We start from the raw sequence: 13,111 nt of genomic DNA, 5'->3' as shown, positions 1-13,111 counted from the left end.
TTTCCTTTTCCCTCACTTACAGTCTTTCTGATAGGGCATGTGTTGTAGGCCACGTTCAGTGGTAAGTACCCAGCAGGCACTCGTGCGCTCGGCTCACACGGCCCTGGTGTGTGTTTCTGCCACTCGCCCTGTGGCTGTCATGTGTCCCCACTCGGACGGGCATGCTGTGTGCTTTCATTTGAATTTCTCCTCAGTGACTTGCGGCTTATGTTCATTTTGGTTTCTTAGGGAAACATGTGTTGGATCATCTGTGAAGCATTCACTTTACCCCTTTATTTACATTGTTCTTGTATCATTGTGGTCCTTGTGTTAAATGTCTGTTACAACATGTGTCCTAGAATGTCTAACTAGATACTACATCCTTTTCTTACACACTCACACTCTGTAGACAGAGTGTTGGGTCCGGACGGAAAGGCTGGGCTGAGCACAGCACAGAACGCTTTGGAAATTTGTTGTCAGGCCCACAACGCGAGTACCTGCCGTCCATCCTGGATTTTCCTGTGTGCGTGCAGCATCTGAAATAACCTTCCTCTTACTGCCATGAGAGCATTTCTTTTTCTCAAAAGAAATACAGAGTTGCTGTTTTTAGATAAAAATTGAGTACTGGCTGTTTTATATATTACGGTCTCAATCTATAAATAGCTGTCAGCCTGCTAAATGAGTACAGAAGTTTAGGCCTAGCAGCTGCATCCAAAGATTCTGGAACATTCCACTGACAGCCAACCTTGAAGAACTATATTGGCACTGAAGACAGCAGAAGGTGAACCCCTGGCTTTCATTAGAGCTTTGGCGAGTTATACTCACATTGAAATGAATTTCTAAGTTTCACTTCCTGAAATATTTAAAAGGAGCTTTTGGCTCATTGGAAAATTCACTCATCCCTCAAGCTGGCTTCCTGCAAGAGGAAGACAGAAGTGACTGGATGGATTTCATTTTAGAGATACCCTGTGGTTTGTTTTTTTTTTTTTAAATAGGGTTTATCCTTCCTCGAGGCACTCTTCCCTCAGATGTCACTGTGTAGTGTCTGTGTCTTCCTAAAGCAATGTATCTGTTTGAAGCACTTTTTCAAACCATTGGAGAAATGTCTGTTTTCTTTCTAGGCCATGACCTTGTCCCCCTCCTCGGAGTTGGTCATCCCCTCCCCAGCCTTCCTCAGAGCCTGGACCATGGAAGGCCAGCGCCCCAGCAGGATTTTACGTGCCAACCAGCAGCAGCTCAAGTAGGTTCCTCAGCGGAATCGCCGTCTTCCCTCGCCGCCGCCATGAGGGCCGGGGGGCTTGGGGGGTCAGGCAGCCTGCTGGCAGCTGGGTGACGCTTTCCATCGACACTCTGGGGCTTTACTTTTCCATATTAGGCATAAATGTAGCTCCCTGTGTGTTTACTGTGCTTCAGGTACCATGAGCAGAATATTGAGTTTTTCAGGCTTTGTTGGGATATCACTGATACATGGCGCTGCATACGTTGAAAATGATTGTCGCCCTGGCGTTAGCCAACCCTGCACGTGTCACATAATTAGCATTTCTTTTTCGTCGTAAGAACATTCAGGATCTACTCTCTAAAGAACTTTCCAGTCTGTGTTACAGTGAACTGTAAGCACGGTGCTGGACATGAGAGGCTCTGAACTTACGGATCTTGAACTGGAAGTTGGGCATCTCTGACCAACATCTCTTCCCCCTCCGCCCCTTGCAGCCCTTAGAGACGGCCATGTACAGTTCCTATGCTTTTGGCCTTTTTAGAATCCGCATGTATGCGATACCACACTTAACTGTCCCACTTAACTTCACTATTAGCCTAATGCCCTCAAGGTCATCCTTGTTGTCACAAGTAACAGGATGTCCTCCTGATACTCTGTTGCATACACGTGTACCCCACCTCCCTGCCCGTCCATCCTTCCATTGACGGACGCTTGGGTCGTTTCCATATCTTGGCTGCTGTGAATAGTGCGGCTGTGAACGTGGGAGCGAGGATAGCACTTCCGAGATTGTTTTTATTTCGTTCGGATACAAGCCCAGAAGTGCCAGATCATATGGGTTGTTCTATTTTTAATTTTTTGAGGAACCTCCAAAAAATTGGCTTTACCAGTTCACATTCCCACCGGCAGAGCACAAGGGTTCCCGATTCCTCCACATCCCCCGTCAACACTGTCCTCGCCTTTTCGGTGCTAGCCGTTGTGACGAGTGGGAGGACGTCTCTCCCTGTGCTTGTGAGTCGCACTTCTTTGAGGATGAGTGACGGTCAGCACCTTTTCATGTACTGGGGGCCATCTGTAGATCTTCTGGAGAAAAATGTCAGTTCCTCTGCCCATTTTTTTAATAGTATTTACAGGTTTGTTTGTTTTTTTAATTCTTGAGCTGTGTGGGTTATTAACCCTCTATGACATACATGATTTGCTAATTTCTTCACCCATTTCCTAGGTCACATTTTCATTTTGTTGATGGTTTCCTTTGCTGGGCAAAAGCTTTTTAATTTGATGCAGTCCCTCTTGCTTATTTTTGCTTTTCTTGTCTTTTTCTTTGGTTTCAAATGAAAAAATCATTGCCAGGGCCAGTGTGAAGGAGCTTACCCTGTGTTTTCTTCTAAGAGTTTTGTGGCTTGGCCCTTACAGTCTAGTCTTTTAATCCGTTTAAGTCGATTTTAGGATATGACGTGAGATAGCCGTCCAGCCGCGGTCTGTCACACGTGGCTGACCAGTTATCCAGCACCATCTGCTGGAGAGACCAAGACTGTCCTTTCCCTGTTCTGTGCTCTTGGCTCCTTTGTTGTAAATTCATTGGCCGTATGTGCATGGGGTTATTTCTGAGCTCTCTGTTCTTTTCCACTGATCTTTGTGTCTGATTTTATGCCAGTGCCATACTGTTTTGATTTCTGCAGTCTGAAATCAAGAAAGATGATTGTTCTCCAGCTTTGTTCTACTTTCTCAAGATTGCTTCAGATCTTTGGGATCTCTTGTGGTTCCATACAAACTTTCAGATTGGTTTCCTATTTCAGTGGAAAATGCCATTGGAATTTTGATAGAGATTGCATTGAATCTGCAGATCACTCTGGATAATGGGGACATTTTAGCAACATTCCAGTTCAGCAGCATGGCATATCTTTCCATTTCCGTATGTCTTTAGTCTCGTTCATCAATGTTCTACAGCATATAGATCTTTCACTTCCTGGGTTAAATTTATTTCTGCATATTTTATTCTTTTTGATGCTCTTATAAATGGAACTGTTTTCTTGTCTTTCTGATAGTTCACTATTAGTGTATAAAATGCTAAGTGGTTCTCATATCTTGACTTTGTATCCTGCAACTTCACTGAATTTATTTAGTTCTTTGGTGTTCAGGGTTTTCTACATGGAATAGCATGGCATCTGTAAGTAGAGGCAGCTGTACTTTACCCTTTCTGATTTTATGCCTTTTCTTTCTTTTCCTTGTCTAATGGCTCTGGGCAAGACTTCCAGTGGAGCGTCGGGTCAGAGTGGCGCAAGCGGGCACCTTCTCCCCGCGGCGGAGACAGGCGTGCGGACGCGCAGCCGTCGGTGGATGAGTTGCCAGCGGTTCTCGTGTCTGGCCTTTACTGTGTCCGGTTAGGTTTCTTCTACCGCTTTGTCAAGTGAGGTTGTCATGAAAGAATGTAGAATTTTGTCAAATGCTTTTCCTTCATCTGTTGAGATGATGACTTCACTTGACTGTATCACATTGGTTGATTTGCAGACACTGAACCACCCTTGTGTCCCTGGAACAAATCCCACTTGATCGAGGTGGAGGAGTTGGGATTTGGTTTGCGGATATTTTGTTGAGCATTTTTACATCTGTATTCAGCCAGGGTATTGGTCTGTAACTTTTTCTTGTCTGGTTTTGGTATCAGGGTAGCGCTGGCCTTGTAATAGCTCTTTAGCTTTCTGGAAGAGCTGGGGAAGAATGTTTGTTAGAATTCACCAGTGAAGCCATCTGGTCCTGGACTTTCCTTTGTTCAAGGTGTTTTATTACTTACTTAGTTCTCTTACTGTAACTGCTCTGTTCAGATTTTCTCTTTGCGACTCAGCACATGCCAAGGTCTGTCCATCTCCCCCAGCTTGTAGGCATCTACTCATTCATAGTCATCTCTCAGATTTTGAATGTTCTTATTCACTGTAACTTTTGCTTAAAAAGAAAGCTTCGTGTTTTTCCCCAAAAGATCTAAAAAATTAAGTATGTCACTCACTGTTATTTTGTTTCATTTCTTTTATCAGGGAATACAAACTGGGAAGGAAAACTGAGATCTGCTTAGAGCCCCTTGAGAAAGAAGAAAATTTGGGGTAAGTCATCCAATTCTGCGTGCTTGACTTGTCCTGGTGGGTAATTTCTTGAAAACCTTAATAGTGTGCTCAATAGTAAAGGGTTTTTCCCCACTGCTTGAGCAGCCTGGCAATTTAAACCAGACTGTCTTCTACAAATTCGTTTGTGTTTCTGGTGTCTGGAACTGGGAACTCGTCTTCCCATGAAAACAGTGAGTCACAAATGCATGTTGACTCCATAGTGATCTCCGAGAGCGAACAGGATGCTCCTTCCCAGCCCTCATCCATGCCCTGGGACAGTCTTTTGTCAGCACCTGTCACCACCCCCTTCCCCTCCTTCATCACCTTCACACCCTGACTTAGGAGACCCTCATGGGGGACTTGGCTCCCGCCACTGTGATGTGAGCTTTGCGGTTACTGCTCTACCCCCAGTACCCACAACCATGCCTGTGTCAGAGCCAATGATTAATTATTGACTAAAGAAATACCCCAGTGGGGTCTGTAATCAAACCTTCCTATTTCTTTTATCACGATAAGAAAATCTTTTTTAAGACCTTCTGTCGGCATCACTGAAGGGTGAGGTGGTTCTGCGTGATGTGACGAATGCCGTTCCCGCTGCTGGATAGTAGCGGGGACTCTGCTTCTGCGTGTCTCACCTTCACTTAGCCCCATGGCTTTTATGAACGTGCATTCTCACTGCCAACCGTATTGACCAACAGTAGTGTCCTGGAGGGGGATTTCTGGGTCAAACTGGTATGAACATCTTAAACTTCTTAAAACCATTCAGTTCCTTTCCAGGTAAGTCCTTCCCATGCACGTTCGCACGGGCAGTGCCCATGAGTAGCACTCCCTGCCCCCTCACACCAGCACTGGATATTTTCTTCATTTAAGTGTTTGCTAAATTGATCAGTGAGAAGTGGTTGTCTTGTCTCATTTGCTTCAGTGCTCTGATCGGTAGCAAAAGCGGGCATTTTTCTCAAAGGCTTATCATTTGTAAGCCATTTGTGTTTTGGGAGTGTGTGAATTCATGTTATTTTGCATGTTTCTGTAAAGGGGGTCTTAGGAAAAAGTCTAATCTGTGAAGCCTTCTGAAATAACAACACTGACCCACGGTCACGTTTGTCGTAAGCAGTGAAGACCTGCTTGGGGCGCCCCCATCCTTGCGCAGCCTCCGGAGCGCTCTCCTCTCCCTCTCTCCCCTTCTTGGGAAGCCTCTGCCACCCCGGCCCGGCCAGGCCTGCTCTCTCCCCAGGCCCATGCCTCCGGTGGTTCCGTTCTTCTTTTGGTAAAAGCCCCCCTATAACCAAAATAGAACTGAAACCCAGCATGTAAAATCACACGCGGTGTGCCCAGCCTAGACACACATACATGCTTTCCCGTCTCCCTCCCCACCTTCCAGCCAGAGCCTCCTGTCCTGTGAGCCGCTAAGCCCTCACTCACTCCTTGCTGCCCTCCCCGCGCTGAGCTAACGGAGCTTTGTCCTGCCAACTTCTGGTTCCGAAATCCGCCTCTTCTGGGGCACAGCTGCGGCCCTCATTGTGGGCTCCTTCCCTGCCGCCTCCCAGGAGACGCCACCGCGTGGGGGCCCACGATGGGAGCTTCCCCCAGCTCAGGCAGCGTCAGAGTGAAAGGAAAGCAAAGCAGAGAAGAGGGTTAGAGGGCTTGAGGAAAGAAGATCTGTCCTTCTGAAAACCAGAGGGTCAAGGAAAAGCTTTGCCCATCACTGCCCCTGCCCCATGGTTCCTGCGACCTTGTCCTTCCGCTCCTCTTCTGCTGCAGCCCCCACGACGTGGTGCTGAGGACGCAGATGCGCCTCCCTGGCGAGAGGGCCTACACTCCCTGCGTGGACCTGGTGTGGGACACCGCCCGCGGCTGGACGGCCAGCTCCCTGCGGCAGCGGGTCGCCTACTTCTGCTCTCTGCCCGTGGAGAAAATTGAAATTGCCAAGTACTTCCCGGAAAAGTTTGAGTGGCTTCCGATATCGAGCTGGGTAAAGTTGCAGGCTTTCTCGGGAGACTGGGCCTTCCTGGTGTAGTGAATAGGTTAACTGCCGTTTCTCACAGACGGGGAATTTGGTAAGAATGTGAATTTTCTTTATTCAAGATGCTTGCTTTTTCTGTAGAACCAGCAACTTACCAAGAGGAAAAAGAAGAAAAAGCAAGATAATTTGCAGGGGGCACCTTATTATTTGAAAGATGGAGACACGATTGGTATTAAGGCAAGTTATTTAACAGCAAATTTACCATTTAAGTAAAACACCAGGATCGGTGACTTTTTTAAAATTTTATTTATTTATTTGACAGACAGAGATCTCAAGTAGGCAGAGAAGGAGGGGGGAAGCAGGCTCCCCGCTGAGCAGAGAGCCTGATGCAGGGCTTGATCTCAGGACCCTGAGATCATGACCCGAGCCGAAGGCAGAGGTTTAACCCACTGAACCACCCAGGCGCCCCTATCAGTGCCTTGAGAGAGAAGTTGTATCAAATCTTCAAGGCTCAAATAGTGCCTTTTCCCTACATTGTTTCAGAGAACAGAAATAAGAGGGCAAGCCAGACCAACCACTCCTTTCGTGAGGCCAGTAGAACCTCAGTATCACAATCTTAATCTTGGGTTGGCCTTGCATGAAAATGCTTTTGCGGAAGTTTTAACATGAAGTGCGTTGTTGTAGGTTTGGGGTCGGTCCCAGCATCAGGGTAAGACGTTTCCTTCCATGCCTAGTTTGCTCTGAGTTCTTTTGTTTTCCATCCTGCGCGAGCATCGGCATATTAAATTCCCACTGTTTCTGCACCTGTGTAATTAGGTCCCTGGCTTCCCGTCTTTAATCTGGTGTCTGTTACAAAAGGGGACAGAGCCATCCTCACCTACTGTGGACAAACCTCCTTTGTCACATAGTAATATTTTTATATTAAGAATTAATAACTTTAATCCTTAAGAATTAATTTACTGATATTAACTTAAGGATTGAGTTGCTAATCGATACTTTCACATCAAGGAATAAGCATTCCTGTAAGCCCCGCTTCGTCCACCGTTGTGCCTTCTCCCCCCCGAAGAGAAGTGAACACACACTGAGGGAGAGATAAGGGGGATTCTGAAAGGAAGGCCTAAAGCCATCCTTCCTAGACTGTTCTTCTGCAGAGACCGCAGGGAGTGCTGCGGGCGTGGCACCCACATCCGTCAGCCGGGCAGCCCTGGCACGTGCAGGGAGGGGACGTGCAGAGGGTTCCCTGACACACAAGCTGTAATAGCATCGACTGGAAAGAAGAGTGACCCCAGGAAGGGGACAGAGAAAATGAAGAAAGTGTGGATGTGGTGGCACGGAAGCCAGCGGTTGACATCGATACATCAGAGCTCCATGTGTCAGCGCAGAGACAGCGCCCATCATTTAATGCTTGAAACGAAGTCACAGGGTCACTTCCAGGGACTGGAAAACCCTGTGCAATGCTAAGGGTCACAGAGGGTCATGCCCCCAGGTAGTGCTCAAGTCCAGGCGAGGCCCGGAGCAGCAGTGCCCCCCTCCAGGGGTGGTGGAGGACCAGCGGCTGATTCAGATACATGCGTCCCGAGCACCGTGTACTGGGACAGAGAGGTCCCCGCGTCTGCTCCGTTTTTCTCACCTGAGAGCTGTGCGTGGACGCAGCAGGATGCTCCCACGGTCGCTCGGTGACTAAGACAGTACATTCGTATTCCAGTAGCTGTAGTGTGCTGTGCTTTCTAAGAACTGTGAAACACTACAAAGTATGAAAAGGCACAGCAGTAGCGAGACAGACACCCAGGTCCTCAGAGCGGCACAGGTGTGTGGCCCGGGGGTCCAGATGCGCCAGGTACGGGACTTCCTCATCACCAGATGGCGCCCACTCCTGCTGTTGGCCTGGGAGTTTGATGGCGCTGGAGCGGGTTACCTCTGCCAGATGCACCCGAGGGAGGCGGTCAGGAGTCAGGAAGCCGAAACACACTGGGACGGCCAGCCCCGGAGTCCTTCCTAGAGCGCTGCTCGCTGAGGCCAGCCTGGGGGTGGCCAGTGTTCCTGGGGAAGGACGTCGGTATAGGAAACTGACCGCAGCCCCTCAGGAGACCATGGGCAGCCTGTGTCTGCGGAGGCTGGGAGTTAGCAGACCGGGCAGACGGGGCAGCTGTGGAGATATGTGGGGGGACGTGGTGACAGGATTTCTAGAAGAGCAGCTGTACTAGCGGGCAGGAGTGCACGTGATCCAACAGGCATGTCCCTGTGCCAGGTCTCCATGGAGCCTTGGTGGCCAGAGGCAGAAGTCTGAGGGCTGGCACAAGAGTCCCCGTGCCAGCTCTTCGTGCCATTTGCTGAGCTAGTCCCCAGCCCTGGGATGCTTGGTGTCCGCTATTTAGGTGAATTCGGATGGCCATATGTTGAAGTCTTTTTTACGTACACCTTAAGTGTCTGAAAACATTGTTCATTAATTATTTTGAAATGCAGAATCTCCTGGTTGAGGATGACGAAGATTTCAGTACAGTCAGAGATGACCTGGGAAAGGAAACACAGAAGCAGCTCGCTCTGGGAAAGAAAAGGTACCATCCCTGCCCTCATGCCTGCAGCACCTTCCCCTGGCGGCCCCCAGACGTCGGCGCTCCCGGGCGGAGTGCCCTTGATGGGGCTTGGAGCGCTGCTTTCCAGACTGCACTGGAAAGACATGCAGCCTGGGGGCTTCTTGTCTGCTGCCCAGACCTATTCTTTACATCACCCCCTAACCGGGCTTTCTGGGAACCTAGGCAGAACACAGGGTGAAGCACCCCCCAACCCCGGTCTCAGGAGCTCGCCCTGCTGGTCCGCTTCCTCCCTGCTACCTTCTCAGCCCCTCGCCCTTCTCCATCATCTGAACGAATGAGCACTCGAGATCACTCGTGCTCCAGCCACTCTCTCCTCTGTCTGCCCTCGTCCAGCCAGGGGTCCTCCACAGGCCACTGCCCTGCTCAGCACATGGACCCTGCGCCCCCCTCCTCGTGCTCCATCCTTCTGCACATAGCCCAGCTGTCTCTCCCCTGGCCGTGGGCCACAGAACACCTCCCAGAATCTGCCAGAACATTCTACCTCTGTCAGTCCTTTGAACTGGACTAGTCGCGTGTCTGGACCTGGCTCTCACCCCTATATGCACGTGACCCCATGCCAGCCCCTCCAGGCGTGCCCTGTCCTCCTTACCTGCTCCCCGCCCCCGGTCTCCTGAAATCTTGGTCCTCAGTCAGCTCTGATGCGGGGACAGGGTCCTTCTTGCTGGTGTAGTGCAGCGACCTGACCCAGCCCTCCTTGCCTCCGCACACTCTCGCTGCCTCAGTGTCCAGTGGGGCCGGAGAAAAGCACGCACAGGAACGGGCCGAGGGGGAGGGAATGTCCCCCGGGCAAGCACAGCTGTACTGATGCGTGGGGCTGGACGTTCCAGATGTGCGCCTCTGTGAATGCTACATTTCGATTCAAAAGGTTCAGGGCACCTGAGTGGCTCAGTCGAGCATCGGACTCTTGGTTTTGGCTCGGGTTATAGTGTCAGGGTCAGGAAATCGAGCCCCATGTTGGGCTCTGCACTCAGCGGAGAGTCTGCCAGAGACTCTGTCTCCGTCCCTGTCCCATCCTCGCGCTCTATCTCTCAAGGTAAAGGTGTATCTTGCTGTGGACATTTTGACCCAGCGGACTGGGAACGTCTGACTCCCTATGTGGACAGGGCGTGGGCACCCACTCTCCTGTCACAGGGTGGAAGGGGGCTGCATGAATTGAGGTCCTCCAGCTGAACAGTCTGGGAATACCTGCCAGAGGTCCACACGCACATTGCTGGGGCCTGTTCTAACTTGAGGGGAGTCCATCCACATCCCTCAACCTGGTGAGGCCTCCGGTGTCCATGGCTGAGTCAGTGACAGCCTCTTGTGTCTCCTGCAGCCAAGAAGCCCTTCGTGTGCCAAGCAGTGACCTTTTCTCCGGTGCCAGGATACCCAGCCGGCCCCGCGCACCAGAAGCTTCTCTTTCCATCCATGTCGGGAGTTTCCGATAGCACGGGCTGCCACCAGCGTCCCTGGGGGCTCCTCATTCCTGCAGCGCCTCGCCAGGTGGGGCGGTTTTCTGCCTTCTGCAGACAGACGGTCCAAATCCTCCACCTCGTTACAAGCAGAGGGATGTCCTACCTTGGGCCAGGTGAGTGCACCTTACACGTGGCCGTGCTGCACTGCACACCTGTGCCGGGGGATGACCCAGACCCGGCAGTGTCCTCCAGCAGCCAGTGACATGCTGTCCTCACGCTGCACCTGACTCTAGCCACCATTCATAGAAGAAAACTCCCCGGTTTTGCATGAACCACAGGCATGGATACGACGGCACGTTGCCAGCCTTGGACCGACCTGCCGTTGGAAGTCTGCACGGTCCGCCTTCCCCGCCTTATTCCACTGTTCACGTGAGGGTGTCGGCCCCTGAGCTGACAAAGGATCGGACAGCTCCGCTCACACGATGGTCTGGCTTGGCTCGGGCTACCCAGCCGGTGGCTGTTTTCTGGTCCCCACGGCCCACGTGCCCCCTGCTGTCTGAGTTAAAACAGATTCTGAAGCCTCGGCTTGCTTTCCAGCCAAAGGAAAGAGGAGGCCTCAGGTGTAGCTGTGCCGGGGGCAGGGATCCGAACCTTCTCGCTGCCAGAGCCTCTCTGGGGCTGCAAGCCTGCTTGGGGCACACGAGCCCGGGGGTGCTGAGGCGGCAGCGCAGAGTGGCCTCAGCACAGGCGACAGAACGTAAAACCGAGACTGAACTCTTCATGAAGTACGGCTCATGAAAGACTTCGTCGGCATTTATGACAGACCCGCCTCTGGTACGGACCAGCTGATGGGACACGGGCACACGGGGAGGCCTCACGCCCTCAGACTGCGGCTGGGTTGGAAGCGGGGTTCCTGGGAAGGGAACAAACTTCACTTTCTTACCTCAGATGAGGCTTCGTGGCGGCTCTTGCTGTGCAGGCCTGTCACGCTCGCTGCCTGCCAGCGTGGAGATGGTGCTCACATGCTAGGAGACGGAAGGCAGCCGTGGACCAGTGTTCCAGCCGTGCCACCAGCTTAGGGAACCGAGGTTAACAGTGTCTCACGTGGTTTCCGCAGAGCGCATCCCCAGGCCCAAACCAGACATGAGGGGCTAGAGCTGGAAGCCGGGCCCTCGGGGAAGCTACTCTGTTCCTGCTGCTCTGACGCAAGCTCCTTGGTCTGCCCTTGTTTTAAGGTGATCAAATATTAAAGAAATAACCGAAAAACTTTGCTTTGGGGAAACCAGGGGGCCTCACCAGACAGTCCTGGCCGCACAGGTGGCTGTGCCTTCACGTGCGAGCCTCGGGCTGCTGTCTGCCCGCTGGCCTGGCCTCTCCCTCCCGTTAGGGGAAGTGGGGCTCCATGGAGAGCTGTAAGATTCTGTTAAACTTTGGGTTGCAGTCTCCCCGTTTCTGTTGTGCACCAACTATTCCATGTTCCCCTCGGCATTTTTCCCCCAAGCGCACTTCAGATGCTCAATAAACGTTTATATTTAGAAATACGGTGTTAGTGCTGGTTCAGAAAGAAGTATGTTTGCATTTTAAATAAATCCCAACTCAAGGGGGATACTATCTCGGAAGAAATTAGAAGTGATCTGTTTTCTTTCCCTTCTAGGGAAAGGGAAGCGGCAAGGGTAGTTCATGACAAAAACTTTCTTCCCCTAGGACATTTTTCTGGCCAAAAAAAAAGTGGGGGGTGCACCAGAATTTCCTGATGATTACCAAATCATGGCTTTATAGATGCCTTTCTCTCTGGAAGGCACTTAGCTGGGAAGGACCACAGCGGACACTCCCTCCCCTGCCTGTCCTGCTCCTCTGGGTCTTTGCCCCAGGACACACCCACCCAAAGCCCAGTCAGTAAAAGAAACACCAGTGGGTATATTTGCTCACCTCCCGAGGCACCACAAAGCAAGGACAGCTGTACACAGAAGAGGGTTGTGGCCTCCCTGCAGTCTTCCCATTTCTCTCTGTCCCTCTGCACCCCTGCAGCACAGCCACTCACCGCAGTCACCCTGTGTCCCTCGCTGCAGAGGGTCATGGCCTGGACCCTTCACTTCCAGGTGACTGAACCCAACGTGGGCAACACAAGTGCCCAGGAGCAGAGCAGAATGCAGGCCCCAGGGTGGGGGAGGGTGCAGCAGGTGGTCTCCTGGAGGGAGCACGTTGGCCCGAGGTCCTGAGCCCCAGCTGCCCAGCATCTGCTGGGATCCTCCCATTCTCCTGTTTCCACCCACCATAACACCAGCAGCTGTTCCGCCTACACCCTGACCACACCTGTGTCCCTCTTTTGGCACCCCCTGCCCCTGCCAGGGGAGGCAACTCACACGCAGTCCATGTCCCCAGCTCAGGTCTGAGGTCTCTGGGCCACATTACTCTGGGTCAGGTCCAGTGGACAGCCACCCTCACAGTTCAGCAACTGGTGCCTGAGAGACCAGGGTGAATCAGACCCGGAATCTGTGTACAAAGGGGGTGAGGAGGGCCACAGCAGAACCTCTTCTGGAAAATGAGGGCACAAATGCATCAGCATGGACACTGAGAGGGCAGCACTCCCTGGACACCTGTCCTCCTGCACGTCCTGGAGGCCTGGGATGGATGACCCTGGGGGCTGAGTGACCGGCCAGCGTGGGACTTGGCGACACGCTTCCTGGGAGTGCTCAGGAAGCTCACGGTTGATCTGCTTCCATCAAGAGCGTGAGTGACAAAGCCGAGCCAGCCGGCTTTCTTCTTGTTTTGCAAACCTGTTTTGCTTTAGTGGTTTGGAAACCATGAATGGACTGTGCCCAGTATGCTTCCGACTTGTACAGAGCTGGGCTGGCGGGATTGGAGCTGCCATCCCTGGT

General features: G+C 51.7%; 1 protein-coding gene across 10 annotated transcripts in view; it reads left to right on the top strand.

The window, feature by feature from the left end:
* The window catches only part of USP40 (ubiquitin specific peptidase 40), a 76,520-nt gene extending 64,749 nt beyond the window's left edge, over window positions 1-11,771 (top strand). For 7 of the 10 annotated variants that reach the window (XM_013046323.2, XM_013046330.2, XM_045078917.1 and 4 more), the window contains 6 exons: window positions 1,101-1,219; window positions 4,219-4,284; window positions 6,043-6,253; window positions 6,386-6,481; window positions 8,708-8,799; window positions 10,154-11,771. In XM_013046323.2, the coding sequence (XP_012901777.1) occupies window positions 1,101-1,219; window positions 4,219-4,284; window positions 6,043-6,253; window positions 6,386-6,481; window positions 8,708-8,799; window positions 10,154-10,265 (696 nt within the window). In that variant the 3' untranslated portion in view covers window positions 10,266-11,771. Of the gene's footprint in view, window positions 1-22; window positions 62-1,100; window positions 1,221-4,218; window positions 4,285-6,042; window positions 6,254-6,385; window positions 6,482-8,707; window positions 8,800-10,153 lie in introns of those variants that run through there. The other 3 variants (XM_045078922.1, XM_013046329.2, XM_045078920.1) reach the window with 3 other exon arrangements.
* Window positions 11,772-13,111: the final 1,340 nt, after the last annotated feature.

Source organism: Mustela putorius, unplaced genomic scaffold (assembly GCF_011764305.1).
Source record: "Mustela putorius furo isolate JIRA1106 unplaced genomic scaffold, ASM1176430v1.1 tig00000275_pilon_pilon_pilon, whole genome shotgun sequence".
NCBI lineage: Eukaryota > Metazoa > Chordata > Mammalia > Carnivora > Mustelidae > Mustela > Mustela putorius.
This window is presented reverse-complemented; position numbering and strand designations above follow the sequence as displayed.